This window comes from Notamacropus eugenii, chromosome 2 (genome assembly GCF_028372415.1).
Source record: "Notamacropus eugenii isolate mMacEug1 chromosome 2, mMacEug1.pri_v2, whole genome shotgun sequence".
NCBI lineage: Eukaryota > Metazoa > Chordata > Mammalia > Diprotodontia > Macropodidae > Notamacropus > Notamacropus eugenii.
The window spans coordinates 376,314,931-376,337,821 of NC_092873.1; the positions used below are offsets into that span (position 1 = coordinate 376,314,931).

The 22,891-nt window shown below is 35.7% G+C and overlaps 1 protein-coding gene across 6 annotated transcripts in view; it reads right to left on the reverse strand.

The window, feature by feature from the left end:
* The window catches only part of SYNRG (synergin gamma), an 88,659-nt gene that overhangs the window by 29,988 nt on the left and 35,780 nt on the right, over positions 1–22,891 (reverse strand). For 3 of the 6 annotated variants that reach the window (XM_072646964.1, XM_072646963.1, XM_072646966.1), the window contains 9 exons: positions 22,546–22,848; positions 21,805–22,014; positions 20,739–20,816; positions 17,096–17,292; positions 16,321–16,569; positions 15,570–15,703; positions 7,904–8,019; positions 7,645–7,707; positions 1,506–2,459 (listed from right to left, as the gene is read on the reverse strand). In XM_072646964.1, the coding sequence (XP_072503065.1) occupies positions 1,506–2,459; positions 7,645–7,707; positions 7,904–8,019; positions 15,570–15,703; positions 16,321–16,569; positions 17,096–17,292; positions 20,739–20,816; positions 21,805–22,014; positions 22,546–22,848 (2,304 nt within the window). The remainder of the gene's footprint in view (positions 1–1,505; positions 2,460–7,644; positions 7,708–7,903; positions 8,020–15,569; positions 15,704–16,320; positions 16,570–17,095; positions 17,293–20,738; positions 20,817–21,804; positions 22,015–22,545; positions 22,849–22,891) is intronic. The other 3 variants (XM_072646968.1, XM_072646967.1, XM_072646965.1) reach the window with 2 other exon arrangements.

Here is a 22,891-nt window from a genome sequence, read left to right on the forward strand (position 1 = left end):
AGCTTCTAATGAATAACTTCAGTGTCCAAAGAGACTAGTACCCAGGTTACAAGCTATAATTTTTAGATATAAATGAAGACAATTTTCACAAAACAGAGCAGTCTGCAGTCAACTGCCATGGCCCCAAAGCAGCTAGCTTGTACAAAAAAAAGAAGCAAAATCACTGTATAGAACAAAAAGAAAAAAAAAGATAGAAAAATATTTGAGAAAAAGCACATAAAAAGTAAGTAAACATTCAAGAGCATGAGGTGCTATTTGGATAGCCTGCTGTGTTTAGAACACTTTGCCAAGCAACAACATGAAATGTGAATGTCTTGGCTAACTGCTGTTGCTCCTGGTTTCAGCACCCTTGACAGGAACATGTCCTGTCCATGTTCTGTACACACTTAGGGAGCCAAGAGAAAGATCCAGGTTTGTTTACTGACATAAAAATACCGTATGATGCAAAACTACAGAACTATATAATTTTTAGTCCAGATCTGTAAACTTGGAAGAAATTTCTCTTATGGAAATAATTGATCCTTACAGTAATAATTCTTACAGTTAACAGTGTGCCCCCTCCCATTCAAAAAACTTTCAAATACACAATGCTTTCTTTATAATAATACAGTAATACTGAGATATTTCTCATTATTAAAGGCCACAAAATAGGTTTAACTGTCTCTCTATGTACATATCAAAAGAAAAAATAAAACTAGGACACTTGGGAAATTAGTTTTATGCTATGAAGTAAGACTGGAGATACACTTGTTTCATATGCTGTTCTATCATCTAACTTCATAGAGAGTTTAAAGAGGGCCACTTAAGATACATTCAGCTAATTCTGATTTTCCCCAAACAGCTAGCTAGTGCTCATCTATCCTAGCACTGATAGATTTGTTATAATTAAATGATACCATTAATGCTAACACTGAAAACTGTGATTTCACTGACAGTAACAATGCACAGCCTCCTTGCCAGTACCTGAAACGCAGGGTATCAGTATAGTCTTTTTTTCTCTTCCTTTTTTTTTGAAAGGACATATTACAATGCTGAGTTATTTAGTTTGAAGCTTTTACTCTTGGCATAGAGTGTGATTCTGTAAACCTAATTTGAAGACTAAGTTGATCACTTTTGGAAGCCATAAAATTTACCCACAATACAAGAGAAAGCAAGAGAGATACACTAACCTCACAGGCAGAACTGGAGGAGCACTGCTAACACTGAAAACGTTTGTTCAAATCCCTGTCAGTGCTGGGTTTCTCTGTTAAGTGTTAATGTGCCTTAGTGACACCAAGTTGGTGTAAGATCTCAAAAACAAAAGTATTTTAACTATCCAATCTTAGCAAGTGGTCAAAAAAGTCAACAATTAGAGAGTGTTAGAGGGATATTGGCAACTAAGGGGTCTGCTATGAAGGAACCTTTCACAATGGTAAAGGGTCAGAGCATTAATACTGTAAATCAGCAACACAGAATTATCTTTGAAATCTATGACTATCACCAGAGCAATCGCACCAATTCCTCACCTGCTGCAGGCGGATGCTGGCCACTAACTGTGGGCAAATCCAAAGAGCTATCAGACATGACATGCTTAAGATCTCCTCCTACATCAGCCAGTTTCATGTCAAACTGGACAGAGAGTGCATCTTCAGAGTCCTCCTTGCCAACACTGCTACCACCAATGGAAGGCAGATCCAAAGACTTCACTGAAGCAGAGTCTTCTTTGGCATGCCTGAAAGCTACCACTTTTTCCACCAGAGATTTGTCTGAATTACCACATAGAGATGAAAATTTGTTTGAATGGAAGTCAGCAAAGTCATCATCACTTTTCCCTGGAGGAGTACTATCTTTCAGCTCCTCACCTATTCCAGAACCCTCCAGGGAAAGTTGTTTGAAGACATCATATTTGGTTGGAGCAGCAGATGAAGAGCTTTGCCCACTTCTCATTGTGCTGCCTGTGCTGCCAGTCAGAGGCACAGTGCTCGCTTCTTCTTTAAGAACACCATATTTCTCATCTGCCTTTTGCTCAGACAAGCCAGAGCTGTTATTGAAAGCCATAAAATCTGCAAAGTCATCCTGTCCCCCAACAGATGCTGAACTAGAATAGCCCCCAAAAAGGCTGAATTCTCCAAAGTCATCAGCTAAGCTAGAATTTGTAGTTGATGCGGATGTTGTAGTGGTCACACCAGCAGTTGTTGGGAGTGGCCGCATGGACAATGATTTTGATGAGCTAAATGCATCTGGAAAAGAAAGTGGTTTCTCACCAGGGGCACCAACAGAAGAAAACATATCAAGGTCTGCCAAGTTCAGATGATTTTTAGCTTGTGTTTGTTGTTTCTGTTGTACAGTTAAAGAGGGGAAGGGTATTGGAAACATTTTGTCTTTTGTTGATGGTTCTAGTGGTGATATGCTGTCGGCTGTTTTAAAATCTGTGAAACCATCATCTGTTCCTGTAGATCTGAATTCTGCAAGGCTATCTCCTGGAATGAAAAAGGGAACAAGGATGTTCAACTTAAAACCACATGATGTACACTAAATCCGATTTCCTGCAAAGTGTCAAACACATTTATTAACTTCTTTTCCACGGTTGCAATGAAAACACATATTTAACTACCATCTTAATCCTTCTGTATTCACCCTCCTCTATATCCCCAATTTGGAAATCACAGATTATTTCCATACCAAAATCTGAAATCCATGGATAAGGAAATAAATAAAAACCCTGCTGATTCTTTATGGTCCATTTCATGCCTCAAATGCCTTTTAATTAGTTATTTCCTCAAATGGTTTTATGTCCAATTTGTCAGGGTCAGGGATTCACTACTTTCTATCCCAGTAGATGGCCAATTAAGCACGCAGTGCTTAATTACCAGAGAGCTGCACATTGGAATGGTGGCCTATCCAGAATAAATCCTTTAAATATTAAGCAATAAGGGAGGCCATATGAACTAATGGTATTGGTGAAGTAATGAGACATTCTGTGTTAATACCCAAGAAATACAACATTTTGCTTAATTGTGCATTTTAAATCCAGGACTTGATATAAAATGATATTCCCGAATTACATAGGCATTAATATAAAAGAAAACTTCATTGGAAAGAGAAAAATAAGGATACTAGATTCATCCTTCCCAGAAATGTCATCTATCACCACAGAGTTCTCAAGCATCTAGTACTGGGCATGGCCCATCATAGGCACTTAAATGTTTGTTAACTTTTTCATCTTCACCCCAAACTTACCAATGAAAAGGTTCAGAACTCTACAAGAAGGTACTAATCAGATAATACAGGTCTTGCTCCTTATGTTTCTAGCTTCCCTTGAGCTAGGACATATTTCCTTATCAGGTCCAGTTAGACATTATTCTCACTTAAACTCAACAGAATTCTGGCAATCAAGTTCACTTCACATTTTACTCTTAGAAGAGACATGGTTAAAATTTTAGCTTTGTGTCCAAATAGACTAAAGAAAGGACTGCTAACCAGATCTGTTGGCAGATGAAAATATTATACAGGAACATTTCTTTAAAGAATTAAACCAGGTCTATTTGAAAATATAAGCCAATATCTGGGCCTAAGATTGACAGAGTTCCTAGGATAGCAATATCATCACCTACATCCACAGTATTCAAAAGTCTTTAAAAGTCTAAAAGTCTTTCATAAAGCAAAAATTAGGCAAAGACAGAACTTGGTACATAGTATTTAATAAATACTCTATTTATCCATCCTCCCCAATAAATTAGAAGTATGGCAAAAACAGACAAACCAAGATTATATCCAATATTACTATAAAATATGGCTAAGCCACTTTTCTAGTTTTGTGACACATTACTTCCCTTTATTCACTCTGTAGTCTAGTCAGACTGGACTTATTACTGCTGCTCACAAACGGCACTCCAATTCCAGGTTCTGAGACCTCTGTATTGGCTGGGATGTGTACCTTCCTTACAACTAACTCGTAGAATCCCTAGTTTCCTTCAAGTTTTGGCTCAAGCACCTCCTTCTACACAAAACTTTTCATAATTCTCCTCTCCTCTCAACCCTCCAGTGCCCTCTCCTTAAAATTACCTTATCTATTTTGTATATACCTATATATGTATGTACCAATGCACTTACACATAGGTAAGTCTTTTGAGGGCAGGGATTGCTTACTTCTGTTCTGGTACTAAAGCATAGTGCTGGGCACACAGCTAAGTGTTTAATAAATGCTTACTGTCTAAACTTTGTGTCTGGATAATTTCAAATTGTTTGCTTTAATGCTTCCATCAACTGTTAAAGAAAACTATTTTTCCTGTCTAAGTTAAACCGCTGCATAGGAACTATTGTATAAACATATCTTTCCAAAAGACCCTACACAAAACAAAGCACATATCAATGGAATCTCAACTCTAAGTCACAAAGGATCATCTTTAAAACTTGAAATTACCATTCAATAATAATAGATTTTGTAATATTTATTAATTTAATATCAATTTTGATTATATACATTTAAAAAAGTTTTACACAAACAAGTACAATAGAGCTAAGATTAAAAGAGAATCACCTGGGAAAAATCTTTGCAACAAGTCTCTCTGCTAAAGGCCTCATTGCCAATTTATTTAAGAAACTGATTCAAATTTGTAAGACTAAGTGTCATTCCCTAATTAATAAATGGTCAAAGGATATTAACATGCAGTTCTCAAAGGAAGAAACCTAGGCTATCTATAGTCATACAAAAATGTTCTGAGTCACTAATAAAGAAAATTTAAAGCTATTATGAGATTCCACTTCATACTCCTCAGATTGGCAAAGATGACAAAAAAGGAAAATGACAATTTCTGGAGGAAATATAGAAAAACAGGCACATTGATGCACTGCTGGTGGTCCTATGAATTGGTACACCAGTTGGGAAAGTAATTTGGAATTATACAAAAAGGTTACCAAACTCGACCTTTGAACCAGATAAACCACTGCTAAGTCTATGCACAAATGTATAGCTGCTCTTCTGGTAGCAAAAAATGGGAAACTACTGAGATACCTGCCCATCAACTGAGGAACAGCTGAGTAAGTTGTGGCTTATGAAAGTGATGGGAGTACTATTGTGCTGTAAAAAATGAGGCTGCAAAAGACGTGAAGAAATTTATAAGCACTGATAACGAATTAAGCAGAATAAGAACAATTTATACTATAATTTCCTAGTAAAAATTAATAACCTTGAAAACTTTTGTTAATGATAAAGAATAAGAAGAGCATAATCAAGAGAACAATTTCTACAATAATGACAACTATGAAAGCTGTGCTATGATTAATATCATTACAAAGGACTGATGATCAAACATACTATTTCCTGAAACAGGTAACAGATTTAGGGTGCAGAATGAGACATATATTTTTGTACACAGTCACTGAGGGAATCTGTTTTGCTTGACTATGCACATCTGTTATAAGGAATTTGTTTTTTCTCTTTTTTTTGGATGGGATTAGAAATGAAAGCAAGAAACACAACAAACTTCAATTAATTTAAAAAGACAATTAAAAAAGAGAAGTGGGAGGGTGTTACAGTTGTGGAAATGTTGCATGCACTTTCAGATGAGGTCACTGTATCGTGAGTTTTGCTTCATTATTTTACTTTGCTATGAGATCTTTCAAAGAATGAGGGTAATCTGTAAATGCTTTACAATGTAAAAACAAGTCACATCAACAAAACTTTAAAAAATATGATGAATACAAAAAAGCATGGATTTACATGATCTGAAACAGAGTTAAGTTACCAGAGCCAAGAAGACAATACACAATATTTGTGGGAAAAACCACAAAACAATCAAAAGTGAATGACGCAAAATCACAAAGAACAAGCGTGGCCCAAGAAGAGATGTAACAAGCTTCCCTGACCATACTTGGTAGAAGTCCATGGCTGCAGAACATTGCATATATTTTCCGACTTTTTCTAATTATTGACCAACTTTGCTCTTTTTTCTCTAGGAAACACAATTTCCAATATGACATGGCTATTAGTAAAGAGAGATGGGGAGAGTAACTGAGAGAACTTATAGTGACTAAAAAAACAAAAGCGATAAATACAAATCTATTTTAAAAATTATAATTCAGGGAAGCATGTAAAATAGAGGAAGCAGAACTTCTCTATTAATCTAGAATACATAACCAGTTCACCAGCATAACATTTGTAACAAAGCCATTTTCATTTAATATCTTAATTTTTGTATACCATATGAAACTGCACTCAGATTTCCTTGAGTCTATGTTTTCAAGATATAGCACTAACAAGAATGAAGTCAACTTCACAAATGGACAGAAATGTTAAATGTTTTTAAAATAACTAAAGATTTTAGGTAATTCTATCCAGAGTTATATCAGAAAATATGTATTATGTTACTTCATATGAATGAAATAAAAACAAATTACATTGAAAATCTGATGTGCTACTTTAAAATAATTTGTGAAATTGACAACTTTTTGTTTTATTTTTTAAAAGGAAACCACCACAGCAAACTAAACTTACTGATGAACTGTAAGCCTTTCCATTAGTGATGTAAGCTGGTGAAAGGGTTAAAAAGAAATCAGCAATGGGTAGTTTACAAATTGACAATTACTTACAAAATAGTGACAGTAAATGGAAACTTTCGTATCAAAAACTATTGTGGCACGATATATTAAGCACATTATTCCATGAGTATCCTGTTGGTATACGTGATTCCAGTGAACAATCTCTGTGCCTCAAGAGTCTATCTCAATCTTGTCACATTCTCTCAAGGACATTGCAAAAGATAATTCTGACACAGCTCCCCAAAACACTATCAGCTTTCTACTGTTTTAAAATAAATTTGTCATTACCTTCCTAATAAAGCTGGCTAGCTTATAAAGATTTACTGCAAACTGCCATGAGGAGAAAGAAAGCAGGATTATATCTTGCCAATTAATAAAAAGGAGACTGGTCAACCTATACTTTGGAATAGCAGTGACCCCAAAGGCTGGAATCCTAAGATGACATCTCAAGCTCTGCTGAGGGTAGGTCTTTGTATTTCTAGTCACTATTCATCTTTTATATCCTTATTAAATGGAACATGACTAACCAAGTAACAAAGTTAGCCAACAGCTCAGTGAAATATCAGAATCTAAGTGAGGCAGGCAGCAGTGTCTATTATTTATATCACTCTATGAGGTTCTGTCTATGTCAAGTGCTCAGTGGATGGTCAGGAGGGAGGGAGAAAGGGGCTGATGGGAAAAGAGAGGAAGGGAGGGTAAAGGGAGAGGGAGAGAGAGGTGGGGAGAGAGCGGAAGAGAAAGAGTAAGAGAGAAAAACTGTGAGAGGGACAGAAAAAGAGAGTGGGAGAGAGCAAGAGTGAGCAAGAGACGGAGGGAGGGGGAGAGAGAGGAAAAGAAGGGGAGAGAAAGGGGGAGAGACGGAGAGGGAGGGGGTTGGCAAGCCACAGTTTGCTACTCTAGGAGTAGCTACAGCTACTTGATAGCCCCAATTAAGTCTGCAATAGTGTCTGGGAGGAAACCTAAATTCCTAGCTAGAAAACTCTATTCCAATGCTGTTCTTTTTGATTATATATTTTTTTTTCTAAATAAATCTCACTGACATGTCCATGCATGGAAAGGCATCCCAAGTTCTTACTAAAAATTTAAAAAAAATTAATGATTTATAGCATATTGCCAAAAACTTACCTAGCGATTTATTTTCTGCTGGTTGTTCTAATTCTCTGAAAGCACTGTATTTGTCTCCATGTTCTACAATGCATATAAAAAAAGGCAAAAGTTTCATTAAAACTGCTGTGAAAGCACACCCAGCTAAATATATTTTGGAACATTTATCTAAAAAACTGTTAACTATTTTGCACAGACAACATAAAATCACTACCAAAATCACAGAAACATGAAAATTTAATGTTTTATATTTTATGAGTCAACAAATTTTGTTTTTTACCTCCAAATGGAGCTGAATTTTCAGATGTCTTATCAACAGCAATTCCTTTAAATACAGAATATTTATCTGTTGAAGGTGGTGCTTTTGGTCCTGGAAGTGGTATCAAAGAAGGGGCACTATAGAAAGGGAAGAAAATCCCTTAAATGTTTAACACGTTAAAATACTCGGCATTAGTACAAATTATATAAGTTTGATTTCCAAAATAAAAATTACATACTTCTTATAAAATCATTTGCATGCCCAAAGGTCATGGAAGTATTTTTCTGCTAATACAATATAATAATCCTTTCACTAGACTATTTTAGCTTAAAAAAAATAAGACTTAAATGCAGCAATCTTTTTATGAATATGAGAGTGGTCAGTCACATACTAATTCTAATCGCTTCTTTAAGCCAAAATAATAGATGGGGGTGGGATGGGGTGAGCAGAAGGAGGTATGTGCTTATGGCTATCAAGTCCTTTGATACAAAGGCACAGAAGTGAACTGCTCCAAGCATATACAACCAACCTGAGAAATTAGATTTAAAAAATGTATTATATTAACCTTATTTAAGTCATATACTTTAAAATGGGTTCGGAGCAGAGAGGTAGAATAGGAATGATAAGAATCAGAAGTTACGAAATGTTGTTGAAGCCAAGCTTGAAATTCTCTGCTTTTGACTATCATTGGCAGAAGTTAAACCATCTGATATCAAATAGTAGCGTTAAGGTTATTTGCATTTTTACAAGAAACACAATGGATTCTAGGAGCTATCTCTGTAGCAAAACAACCATCATTTCACAATTAAATTAAAAGACTTTCACTGAACATATTTCTTACTGCATAAGGAAAGTGGTACAAGCAGCAATCCCTGTGTTGGTAATTTTTGGAAGGCTCAAATAAATACACATGACAACTGCTTTTTTTCCTTCTCTTATCAGACTATGGCAAGCTCCCTGGAAGAACAACCTTTACATATGAATGACTGTATTCTAACTCCAGTTTAAGTCATTCAATACCACACACAAACCATACAAATGAATTTCTATTGAGTCCTGTGCCCCAGTAGTAGGGTAAATCTTATCAGCGGCCTACAAGCAAGATACAAACCAGCTCTTACACATGCATACTAATAGTAGCATGAGATATAATTTAATTTCATATTACTGTTAGATAGCCCACAAATGTCTACTTTGCAAATGAAATGAGTAATCATCCATACACCATAGATGGACTTTAAAGAAAAGCTTTATAAGTAATTAGACTAGAGCTCATTGCAGAAAATGTTATGTTAGATGTTTTCACAACTGAATAGAAAGAACTAATGCAGTAGAAAAAACACACAGCAGCATGATGTATTCTGTCTTTTGTGACCCTCTAACCAAGGATAGTTTGTTAAAGCTCTGCGATTTCAAGTTGGTACAATCTTTCTGCTAAATCTGACATAATATTAATTTTAAAATTATTTTCACCACAGAATAAGGTAGTTGGAAAAAAATAGAGCATCTTCAGGGTAATGAAGTGTTGCTGATTAAAACCAATGAAATGAAATCTCATTCAAGAAAAGCTATGACTCAGTCTGTAATTTTATGCATATTGTGACTGAACAATTCATTCTAGTCTTCTTCTGAACTCATTATTAAAAAAACAACTAGTAATCACCATGAAAGTGTTTATACCATTTACAGATAAACAGATTCATTCTCAGATCTAAATAGGAAAACAATTAACTTTTGTTCTCTAATACTGATGAAAAGTACCCAAATGTATAAGCATAATATTTAAAATTTTAAGAACCATGACCCTTTCCCACATAAACTAAAGGCTTCTTAAGACAAGGGATCTAGAAAAAGCCTCCAAAACTTGACTTCTCCTTACTGCCCTATCTATTGAAACAAAAACAAATTACACTACACTGTGGTTACTGCACAATTCCTCTTCCTTTTTCATATCTCTGGACAAGTGTACATTCTATTAGATACTTTTTTCCTCTCCTTGACTACAGATTCCAGTCTCTTGGTTGCCCCTTCCTGGTCCCTCTCTCTAACTTATTCTTTTATTCCTAAAAGTGAGAGTTCTTGAAGTTTTGTCCTTTCTCTTTGATCCTCTTTATTTCCCCTTGCTATATGCTTTCTTCCCTTCTACACCACTGAAAACAAAATAATTCCCAAATTTCTATCTCTAGCTTCACCAGCACCTCAAACTTAACATGTCCAGAATTCAGGCTGAGTTCATAATCTCTTCCCCTCTGTTCCTCTTTTTGACATCACTGTGAGTGGTACCACAATTTCATTCAGTCTGACCTATTTGGAATCTTGGTGTTGTATGACTCTTCTTTTTCCCTCACCTCTCATTTCCAGTTACCAAAGATATTCATTTCACCTATTAAATATCTTTTACTTCCATCCCCTCCTCTCTATTTCACTATTATTAGCCTAGTAAAGGCTCTCTCTCCACTCATCTTGGCTACCACAATAGCCTAATAGGTCTTCCAGTCATTTTCTCTTCACTTCCATTTCATCTTTTATTCAGTACCAGACACCCTCCTGTCTCTTCTCATGTTATTTTGTTCAAAATCTTCAATGGTTTCCTGCTGTATGTTAGACAGTCAAGTCTCTTTAGCCTGGCATTAAAGATCTTTAAAATCTGGCACCAATCTATCTTTCCAGCTTTATATTATTCACTTTCACCTGGATTAGTCACTATTCTCCATACATAACCTATGCTTTTCTGATTCCATGCCTTTGCTCAAGCTGTTCCCTAAGCCTAGAAAATCCTTACCCACTCATTCAACCTTCTCTACCTGAATTCCTACCCAATTTGATGATATAGCTGCCCCCCATCCACCCCCATCCCCAGCAATGGTTGCACTTTGACTCATTCCCCTGGACTCACTGGTTGATGTAGGGGTGCTGTAATATTTCTTGCTCGTCACTGCCATTTCCAAGTTCTCTTTCTATCACTATCACTCAGTAACGGATCCTTTGAGATTTACTCACTGCATATCTACTACCCAATTAAAGTTCTGGTACCTGCTGTCTATGGAGCTGCACTGGTTTTCAATTAGTTCAGTGCTTGGCTTACAGACTGTCTTTTCTCTTGAATCTTGCCCTCATACTAGGGAACTTTAACATACATACTGATACTCCTTCAAACACCCTAACTTATAGTTCAATATAATCATTTCATATGACCTATTCCTCCACTGTACTGGCTCAACCCCTCAAAATTGGTTGATATTGACATTACCCCCAAATATACCACTTCCATGTTTACAAACTCTGAAATTCCCTTATCTGATTATAGTCTGCCTTGCAGACCCTGTTCCTTGCTACACCATGACTTCCAATCCCCCAACCCCTGAGTTCTTTCCCAGGCCACCACCACTGCACTAGCCACACTCTTTTCTTTCCCATCTTGACCCACTGGAGAACTAGTTCAGTTCTGTATTGTCCTCTTGAGTTCCTTGCCTTCTTATCATATCACTGATTGTACCCTTCTAAACTCTAGCTATCACTGCCTTTCCTACTAATGTACGTGCTTCTAAAGCTGGAGAAAAAATCACAAAACCATGCCAACTGAGCCAAATACAAATGTATTTTATGTAATCTCAATTGGGTTCTCACTGCTGTGAGGCAATCCTTTTTTACCTCCTTAATTAACTCACTATCCCATTCACCAAAACATCTCTTCCAAACCTTTTCATTCTTCAAACCTTTCATCATTTCCCTACCCCTCCCCTCCTCAAATGAGTACCCTGCCTCATGTCTTACTGAAAAATTTAAAGCCATTCACTAAAAGTTCCTTCTTCTTCACTCCTCCCCAACTCACTTCACATCAAATCACATAACATTTGCTATTATCTCCTCTTATATTTGTCTCACATAACCTCCTTGCCAAAGTCAATTCCTTTATATTCACAAATGATCCTGTTCCATCTTGTTTACTGCAGATTATCCTCTCTATCATTTCTACTCTCTTATCTTCAATCTCTCCCAGCCTACTGGCTGCTTCTATATGATGAACATGGCCATATCTCCCCTATCTTCAAAAAACCCTCATGTGATCCATCCACCCCTGTTAACTATTTTCCCATATTTCTCTTCCCTTTGGTAGCTCAACTCCTTGAGAAGGACATTTATAACAGGGTTCCCTACTTCCTTTCCTTTCCTTCTCTTCTTAACTCTCTTTGGTCTGGCTTCCAACCTCATAATTCAAACAAAACCGCTGCCTCCAAAGTTACCAATGATCTCTTAATTGCCAAATCCAACAGACTTTTCTCAATCCTCATTCTTTTTGACTTCTGCAGTCTTTGATACAGTTGATTGCTCTACTCTGTAATACTCTTTTTCTCTCTAAGGTTTCAGGACACTACTCTCTCCTTATCTGACCACTCTTTTTCAGTCCTCTTTTATTAGATTTTCATCCAGGTAATGCCTGCTAACCATGAGTGTCCAACAGGGTTCTGTCTTGGAATCTTTTCTCCTCTATACTATACTATGGTATACTATACTCTCCCCTCATATTTTTTGACTTGGTGATCTCATTAGCTCCCATGGATTCAATTATCATCTTTATGCTGATGACCCTCAGAACTACTTATGTAGCACTAATATCTTTGCTGACATTCAATCATGCATCACCAACTGGGTGTATCATAAATATCTTAGACTCAACATATCCAAAACTGAACTCATTGTCTTTCCCCCAAAACTCTTCTTTCCTTCCTAACTTCCCTATTACTATCGATGGTATCATCATCTACCCTGTCACCAAGGCTCAAACGTTGGTGTCACCCTCAATTCCTCAATATCTCTTAATCCCACCTTCCCATATCCAATTTGTTGTCAAGACCTAGTGAATTTTATCTTCAAAATGTGTCTCAAATATGCCCTCTGCTACCATCCTGGTGCAGGCCCTTATTAACTCATGCCTGAACTATACTGCAATAGCTTGCTGGTTGGTCTGCTTGCCACAAGTGTCTTCCACTCAAGCCCAGATCCAGCCATGTCATTTCCTACCACCTCCCACTCAAACTCTTACCTCTAGTATTAAATATAAAATTCTTTGTATGGTATTCAAAGCCATTCATAACCTGCCCCTCCCCAGTCTTCTTACACTTCACATACTCTGTGATCTAGAGATATTGGCCTCTTTGATATTTCAAGAACAAGATGCTATCTCCTGATACTGGACATTTTTGCTAACTGTCTTGTGTGCCTGAAATACTTTCCCTTTTCCTCTTTGCTTCCTAGCTTCCTTTAAATCCTAGCTCAATTTTCCTTCTATAGAAAATCTTTCCTGATCCCCTTTAATTCTAGTACCTTCCCTCTGATGATTTCCAACTCATTATCCTGTATGTAGCTCATCTGTTTCTATGTTGTCTCCCCCATTAGACTGTGAGCTCCGTGAGACCAATATTTTGCCTTTCTTTGTATAATCAGTGATTAACACAGAACTTGCCACATTGTAAACACTTAATAAATGTTTACTGACATACATGGCTAAAATAGAGACAGTCTTTCCCCATAAACCATAACCCCTTTCAAATATCTAGGTGTAAGTCACCTTCAATTCACCGTTTTCTGCCTTTAGCTCAATAATGAGTTTAACATTAAATGCTATTCACTTTTTTTCTGAAACATTTCCCATCATATCCTGATCACCTCAACTCGACTATTGGCAGCCTCTTACTCCTTGAATTGTTCTCATAAGCAAGAATCATCTCCTTTAAAAGTATTTGTTTTTTTCACTTTTTCTGGAAGCTTTTACAATAATGGCTCCTACTTCTGGCACATCAAAACGACTAATCACAAGTTCTCAGGCATTCTTTGGTGTTTCCTTTGCAAATCAGTTTCCTATTCCACAGAATAGCTAATGTTCTTCACTATACCTCCTATCACCTGACTTGATTGTTTATCTTTCCATTTGCTCCTGAACAAATCGTAATTCATATTTTAAAAATAAGACTCAAGGTTCATGTCTTCCATAAAGACTTAATTAAATTAGCTACATGTCTTTCATAAAGACTTATTGGACTGTGCAGTTCTGGTCAGTCTAATCATCACCCTGAATATATTCTTGTTTTAGGTGAAGTCAATTAACAGAACTAAAAATTTATAGCACTGATAAAGTAGGATACTACTTTATTTTACATTTGTTGAAGCAATGAAAGGAATTTTCAGATTACAGTGTACCATATAATAGCCAGGAAAAGTGAGGACACTTCAGACCAAATTTATGAGGTACCAAGCCTAGGAAAATAAAAAACATAGTTAAGTTTTGGGAGCTTTAAGCACATAAGTTAAGGGAATTTTAGTTTTGGAAAAATTTCTGTGGCATAGAGAGGGCATGGAAGTAGTCAAAATCAGACCTATAAATGTGGTACTAATGTAAGGAAGGGAAAGCTGCAATATACTACTGCACAGAAAAATTAAATTAAGTGGAAACTACAATTCCCATCAGGTATAGATTGCTGATATATGCCGAGTATGACTACCATCTTAAATGACCCAAATTAAAGACAAATGAAAAATATAAACCCTAAAGGAGTAATGTTTTATGGTAATTTGTCTTTTGTTTTATTGTGGGAATCAGTGGGGAAAATAGAATTCATTTTACAGAAATTCATTTTTACAGTTAACTTGCTGTAAACATTTACTCAATAGTTACTGTATATATATCCCTTTAAAGTAGTAAGACTGTTGTTAATACAAGACTTGAGAAACCAGGTTCACTACTTTATGGACATGCTATATGTTTACTGCGTATATCTTCTCATGGGTTTTTATTTGGATTGGCCTGTCTTTCCCATGAGATTACAAAGCTCTTCAAAAAGATGGAGAAATCATATCAACTACTTAATTTGTAAATCCTTACACTGCCTACAAGTGTTCTCTTCACATAATATATATATAATTAAGTAGTGAATAACTGATGAATCACTATCCAAAAGAAATGATGGATGATGCTATACAATATAAACATACACATTAAAGTTGGATATGTGTGCTAACAAAAACAATGGTTCTAAGAGTTAGTTAAGGGAAAAATATGTTTTATATTTCAGTGTCTGATAAGTTCTGCATCACTGTGTGAAGCAGGTAGCTATTTTAATATGAAAACAAGATAACTAGGTGTTAGGATAAATCAATGTACAAAAAGGCTTGAATTTTTATTAAAAAATACTGAGATGTCAATTATTGTTAGTGTAGAAAGTTGAAAGTCTACCATTTATCTCAGATTGAAGATGAGAGACATATGTGAGTACCTATATTTAAAAATCTAAGTCCTGCTTTTTTTTTTTTGGTGGCAAATTAAACTACAAAATGTGGATGTCTTATATAATAGAAATTAAAAAAACTCCCAAAATTGTAAACCCTCTCTCCCCAAAGTATTTACAAACCCTAATATATAAGAATTTGAAGTCATTTCTTTAACTGAAAATATGCATTCACCTGCATTAAAATCATCTTAAAAGCAGACAAAATGAGCAGCATGGGAAGATGGCAGGAGCAGAAGTTTCAGGTGGAAAAGGTAGAACAAAGAGTGAAGGCCAGGTGTATATGTGGGTAAAGAAGTGATAATGTAGGGCATTATAAGTAAGGAATCAAATTCTTTCTGAAATTTGGGATACACATTTTATGCTATTAAATACAATGCTAAACACATTCAACTATCTTCTACCTGCTCCCATGTTGGGAATTAGCTGTTTTTGAAGAAGCAGGTATCTCTTGGAAATCAGTAAATGAGTCATCAAGTGATCCTGACTTTGAAGCATCTTGGAAATCTTGGAAGTCATCTTCTTCTGGTTTTACTACCTAGATTGTGGAAGATGTTAAGTAAAAAGGCACCAGATTAACACAGGTAAGCCAAAAATCCTAAACTACATACCCCAAAGCATTAACTGATGAAGGAGGTCTTATAACTATTCCTCCATTCTTAGATGCTCTTTGATCAATGCAAATAGTAAAGCTGGTTTGAAAATTAAGACTTAATCTTTAAAATTAACTGGCTGTCCTTTGAAAAGTTTATTAAAAAACTTAACCTTCTTGAACTAGGAAGAAGAATTCTAAATAATAGCTGCTGCTGAAATGATCTCTTCTAAAGGTTATCAAAAGACATGGATACAATAATTAGGACCCAGGAAAAACAACCCAATAGGTACTAGTATTTTAATTCAATTTAAGTTGTTATCAAGTACTTAGTATGTATATAGTACTAATGTTAATAACTGCAGAAAAAATTTTCACTATAATAAAGTTCAGAAGAAATGAAGAGGAAAAGTTTTTGTTTACCACAAAGAATTAGGCATCTTTTTTAAGGTCATCAAAATTTCTTTCTAAAGGATGAAAATTGTATTTGGCTCTTCCTTTCTGCAACGAAGCCATCCAAATTCATCTTTTATTATTACTTGGAGTACAGTAACTCTACTGACCTGATTTGCTGGGTAAGCTGGTACAAAGCTACTGGATCCCTGGGCTGGAGCTCCACCCACTGGTGCAACTAGGTTAATACCCATGACTGGTTGTCCAATGTTAAGAGGCATAGAGACTGCAGGACCAGAAGACATCATAGTCGGTTGACTCACTGGGGTAGGAAGAGTCATAGGAAAGCCACTCAGGTTTGGGACAGGAGCAGTTGGGAACTGGTTTAATGTGTCAGGACTGATTGCAGGCACCCCCCTCTAAACAGAACAAGGAGAAAAATGCAAACACATTAGATTTAGACTTAGATTTCAAGCTAAAATAATCCAAACTTGAAAATAAAGACAATGAAACACAGTCTTGTTTAAAATCTTGTTTTTGACTTGAATTAAATATTTGATAAGAAAAATATATTAAATAAAAACTGTATAAATTCTATCTTGAAATAATGTTAATGATATTACTAATGATGTTCTATCTAGTTAGGCTGTTTCACCTATATCCAAGGACAAGTATAGGATAAAAATCTGTCAAACTGATATTTAAAAAAAATCAATATTTTACTATAGTAACAGACATGCATACCACATAAACCGTACAATACGAAAATCTTTATATTCTTATATGTAATATAATGAAAACTAAAAAGCACGAGTAATAATACCACATTACATAAGAAATGTAAATATACATAACATAATGTAATGCGAGATACACAAATTATAACGTATAAAATCTCTCCTCCACTTGGTTTTCTATCTAAGTTAGGAAATACATATTATATACCTGACTTAGAGCTATCATAGCTAGAACAGTATAAAGTTCTTCTTTAGTAAGTTTTCCAGGGGTAGTACGATTGGCTAAGGCCCAAATCTGCCCAAGAGTTTCCCTGGGAAGCCCAGATGACATCAGGATGGGATAAAGTTTAGCGGTATCTATTCCAGTTGGAGTCATAGTTGTTTCTAAAATCTTCTTATATGCATCTAGTAAAGAAAAGAGCAGACTGCATAATTACAAGTGAAAAAACACTACAGATGACTAGGCATTTTGTGGTTTGTTTGTTAACAGAGGTTACTCAACTACCTATCACCTGTTGGTTGGCTCACTGCTACCTGAGTGCTTAGAATGGTTTTTATATTATTAAACGAAGTTTTATTCCATTTTAGAATATGAAGACCATTCTTAGGTCATAGAGAGGCAATACAGAAATAGGCCTGGACTTGGCCCGAGGGTGTACCAGATGATCCCTACACTACATAGTATGGGATAGCTAGATTGCTCAGTGGATAGGGCTTAAAGAGAGGAGGACTGAGTTCAAATCCAACCTCAAGACACTAGCTTTGTGACACTGGGCAAGTCACTTAACTTGTCTGCCTTAATCCACTGGAGAAGGAAATAGCAAACCACTCCAGTATCTCTGCCAAGAAAACCCTAGGGACAGTACGGTCCACAGGTCACAAAGTGTCGGACACAACTGAACAATGACTACATAGTAGTAAAACATTTCTAATGAGATGGCACTACAAATGTTATAACTGAACATTTATGCTGTGAGTCTGTCTGACTTGCTAAGTTTAAAATGGAAAAACTCTCATAGCACTCCAAATTTCTGGTTTTTGCTTTTGGCATGGTGCAGAAACAATATTCTTTTGTCTGGCATGGAAAAAAGGATAATTTAACATTTTTTAACATATTACTGAAGCCTCCCATGCCATGCCATTAGACTTACTTTGAGAACATGGTGTAAGCTAAACATGGACAGTCTCTTCCCAAAACAAATCCATCCAAGGGAGTCCTCCCCAGGATTTCATTAACTGGATAGGAAACAATTTTAACACATGACATCTATGAAAATTTTCTGTTAGTAAATGTTTCAAAGGAGTAACAAAGTACATAAAATTAAACAATAATACAAATTTCAACATAAGTTGAAATTAACTATTTTATGCTGTTGTAATGCTACTCAGTGCCTCTATCAATTTGGATTAAAATATTCTGTTGTTTCCTTTTACTTAAACAGGTAATCACAAAATTTAACATAATCAGATTTTAAATGGTGCCATAAATATAATGCACTCCATTCTAACATGAACACTCCAAATACTGGGAACAATGGATCAAAATAAAATGTACATAAAAGGGCATTTTTTCCACTAGACACTGAAAGATTTGACATTCTTAGAATGTAAACAATTTATTAACATTTTAAGAAACTAACATGTATACTGCATGTATGTGCATATATACACATATCAAGGTTAAGTTATATATTTATAAGTTTCATTTTAGTCCCCTAAAATGAATTAAAAATAATCTCTTACAAAATAGATTTAAATCCAAGAAAGCATTTGGAAATAAAAGTATACTACAGACAATAAAAAAAAACCCCAACAAAAAACCAAAACTAATGGCATAACATATCTCTGTCAAAGGTATTCCATGATGGAGTTGTCTTAATACATTTGCATAATTAAAAATTTTTGTACATTTTTGGAAAAAAGTTTTAATTTTTGGCATATATTTCAACTCAATATAGTACCATTTCGATTATTTTTATTATTCGATATAGCTAAAGGATCAGACATACCTTTGAAAATTTTTTTTTAAGTTTGCTCATCTGAAAATGTGTAAAGGTAATTTAGACCATCTTTATTCACTTATGCTTTTACATGAACTACCTAGGAACTGCTCAGGAAAAAAAATCATGTGATACAATATATAACACTACTGGACAGGAGAAGGAAAGTTTAAAAAACTGGCTAGTGATATGATCAACAGGACTATTATGAATATGCATTTGTTCACCATGTCCATGAGTGACAGCAGTATGCTAAGCACTGGGGACAAAAATAGAAAGGTGAGACAGCCCCTGCTCTGAAGGAGCTCCCATTCTAACTGCATAATAAAGGAGGTTTCAGATACAAGTCAGATGGAAAGGCCCCATGCTCCTTAGCAGCAAAGCAGATGGTAATGCATCTTCTTTAATACCATGTCTATTAATAAAAACATACTGCTTTCTGATGGAATCCCTTGACAATGCTAAGGTCTTTGGTGTTGAGAATTTTATTTTCTTGGACTTTAGTAGCTGTGGAAGCTGGGGCCACTATTTCACCAATGGAGGAAGTCACCAGATTGCATCTACAAGTGTTGCCTCTTAAGAAATGCCACTGGTTTTCAGGGTTACCAGAAGCTTGGTGGGAGCAATGAGATCAGCTGATGCCATTGATGGGGGCAAGGATGATGGGTTCCTTCCCCCATGATGAGTCCCCTTCTTCATCATGGCTGTGGGGAAGAGGCTGAGAGCAGGGGTAGTGGCCTGGGGCACACTGCTCTTCTGAGGATTCTTGGCCTTTGTGCACTGGGTTGCAGTTGTCAGTGTTCTGAACTGCCTCATGTATACCACCTTCTATATCTCTCTCCAGATTTTTTCCTGCTTTATTTAGCTAGGCTGGCTTGATTGTCTCTTTAGTAGCAATTATCTGGTGGCTGATAGGGACAGAAGGTCCGTTCTCCCCACAATGAAGACTGAAAGTATGGCTTCCAGGTTTTTTTGGGGGAGCGGAGTGAGGGAAGGAACTGTTGTTCCTGGGGCTCTTGGTTTCAGGGCTCTTAAGAAAAAAGAGGAGGCATCCCACTAAATGGTATGTGTACTAAATGTACCTAAGTGGCGCTAAAGGAACATACGTAAAGTAACTTATACATAGACTTTTTGGACTTCCTTTAGGACAAAGTATACTATATTGCAGAGTAGGAATTTAATGTTTATTGAATATATGCATATAAATCAGTTGAGACTATGCAAAAATCTGGATGGTATGGCAGTACTTCTGTCTTTGTATCGTTAGAACCTCACCAAGTACCTGGGTATAACAGGCTCTTAATAAATAGCTATTATGTTAAATTTATAAGTTAAGACATATTTCCTGACCCATTCTGTCTAGTGTAAGTCAAGAAAGATCTGGAAGGCTACTGACTGCTCAAGAGACTTCGCTAAAGTTCAGTTTTGGAAGTCAGAATGAGAAGAAAAAGACTTTGTTAATTTAACTGTACTGTTAATTACATTGTTAGTGAAATTTATCTGGCAGCTCAAATAGGGTTACATGCTATACAAAATTTACATATAAAATTCTCTTGTAGGAAAGATAGACCCAAGAGTGCTGCTTTGATGAAGAAAAACTACACAGAAAACATATTCAAATGAGCAAAAACTAGATAAATGAGATTGATTATTTGAATGTTCCTGCTATTTTATAATTTATACTGTCAAAAGGAAAAATGCAATTTATATGCTCTTAAGATGTTAAATAAAACCATACTATATTTAGGCTGCATGCAATTTTAATAGGTGCTGGGAAAAAAAATATTTTGAAAGTACTTTATAAAAGGGACTTTGGACTTTTTTTTTTTTTTACCTGGGACTATTTTTTACCTGGGACTAAGCTCTCATTGTAAATCCAAGAAGGTATCATAGGCTGGATTGGATCTTGTGAAGGGAATACACCCACACCTAGGAGATATAGAAATATTATCTAAAACAGAATAATTAAAATAAAAGAGGGAGGAGAGAAATTCCTCTCAGATTAAAAATATACCACAATGGAAATAGATACTTAAAAAAAGTCACCAACACACCAAGAATATAACCCAGAGAATTTTCCAAGCAACTTAAAATATGTCTTGAGAAATATAACTAAAAAGAAAGTCTAAAATGTAATAGATTAATACTTTTAATTATATAAGGCTTGCATCATCCTTCATGTATTATAAACCTGAAAAGAAAACTAGCCAGGAATGATACTTTTAAATTACATATGTAAAATCAATGGCATACAGTTTTGCTTGCAGCAATTCCTAATGCTACAAAATGATTTTTTAACCTTGAATTTGCCACTGCTACAAAATTACGTTTTCAGTTCAAACAAATCACTTCTACCAACAGTATGACTTTGATGTGTACTTTAAATCTAGGAATCCTGCAAAACATCCTTCAAAGGACTACTTCATGAGCTATTCATGTTATGTTTCTGAAATTTATCTGTGCAAGCCGAGTTTATAAAATCTGAATTTTCTATTTAGAAATACTCAAAATGTATTTTGTGAATAGAAAAACACAAAATTCTCACTGGTGACTTTTATAGGCTTTATATTTTTAATCTCCCATCATCCCCAGAGGAATAAGATTGTCAAGAAAAAAAACAAACAGGATATGGCTTTTGTAAAACCAGAGAAAAGTATTTTAAAATAGGAATGAATTTGATTATGGAAATTGGTTATTGATTTTTTTTTAAAGTAGAAGAGAATGTTGAAAGAATTCAGAGCAAAATCTTAAAACTGCTGATTAGAAAAAGGGATAAAATATTATGTATATTTTAAGCAAGATTTAACAAGCAAAATTAAGCAGCATTCACTTCAGGATTAATGCTTAAGGTGTTAGCTTCCAAGCAACATTTGGTTAAAATGCACTCATTTTTTTGGTCAATGCTTCATGAGCTCACCACTCTCCTCAACTGACAGGTTTTGGTCTGAAGTCTTTTCTGCCTCTGCAACGATGGCAGCACCACTTACACGTCCACCTACAGCACCCTCCTTATTGGCAGCTGAGCCTGAGGTTTTGTGCCCAGCTTCAGAAGTATTTAATTTAATTTGCACCTGCCCAGACGTACTTAAATCACAAGATTTTAGGAACTTCTCCTCCAGGGAAGGGCCTAAACAAACAGCATGAAGTATTATTCATATTTGTAGCTTTTTTTTTTCAAACCCATTTCCATCCCCACAATTCTTTAAAAAATAATTTCTTTTATTTTAAAAATGTTAAAACACCCACAGCATAACCAGGTCACTAGATCTCTGATGGTTTTCCTGTAATAGCTTCCCACTGCCCATGACGGGGGTGGGGTGGGGGGAAACAGGGGATGGGAAGGATACAGGGAAAGGCTGCTTCGGTTTTATCAAATAAAAGATAAGCAATATTTTCATAAAAGATCAATGATGTGAAAATAGCCCCTGAAATCAGAAACCAACACTATAAAGGTCCTTTAAATCACAATTTTCCTAGTATCCTGGGCCACTAAGTTGGATATTTATTTTGATAGATGGCAGAATTTCTTTAATATTTATCTACAAACCAAGTGTACACTGATTTGCCTACATTACTGTATTATCCTCTTTAAACATAAATTAACTTTTATATCATCTACATAACAAAGGTATCGTTGATAATGCTATCTATGAATTACCTGTTTTCTGTGTACTGTGTGAGGTTGAAGCAGTAGCAAAATAAGGAACCTGCCCAGGGGCACCATGTAAGGCAGAAGACACTGGAATCTGTGCTGGAGGGAGAGGCTGGGTCATAGCCTTCTCTGAAAGTAACTGGCCAACTGGGGTGGTGGAATGGAAAGACTGAAAAGGCTGGGAAGAGGATGAAGAGCCAAATATGGGAATTTCAACAGGCCCTTGCATAAAGTCACTGAATTCTTCTTCATCAAGAAAGGCAGAGGATTGGGAGACAGTTACAGTAGAATGGGATGGTGTGGGACAATCTGTAAAATGGAAAATGGCAATGAAACATACAGAAATGAAAAT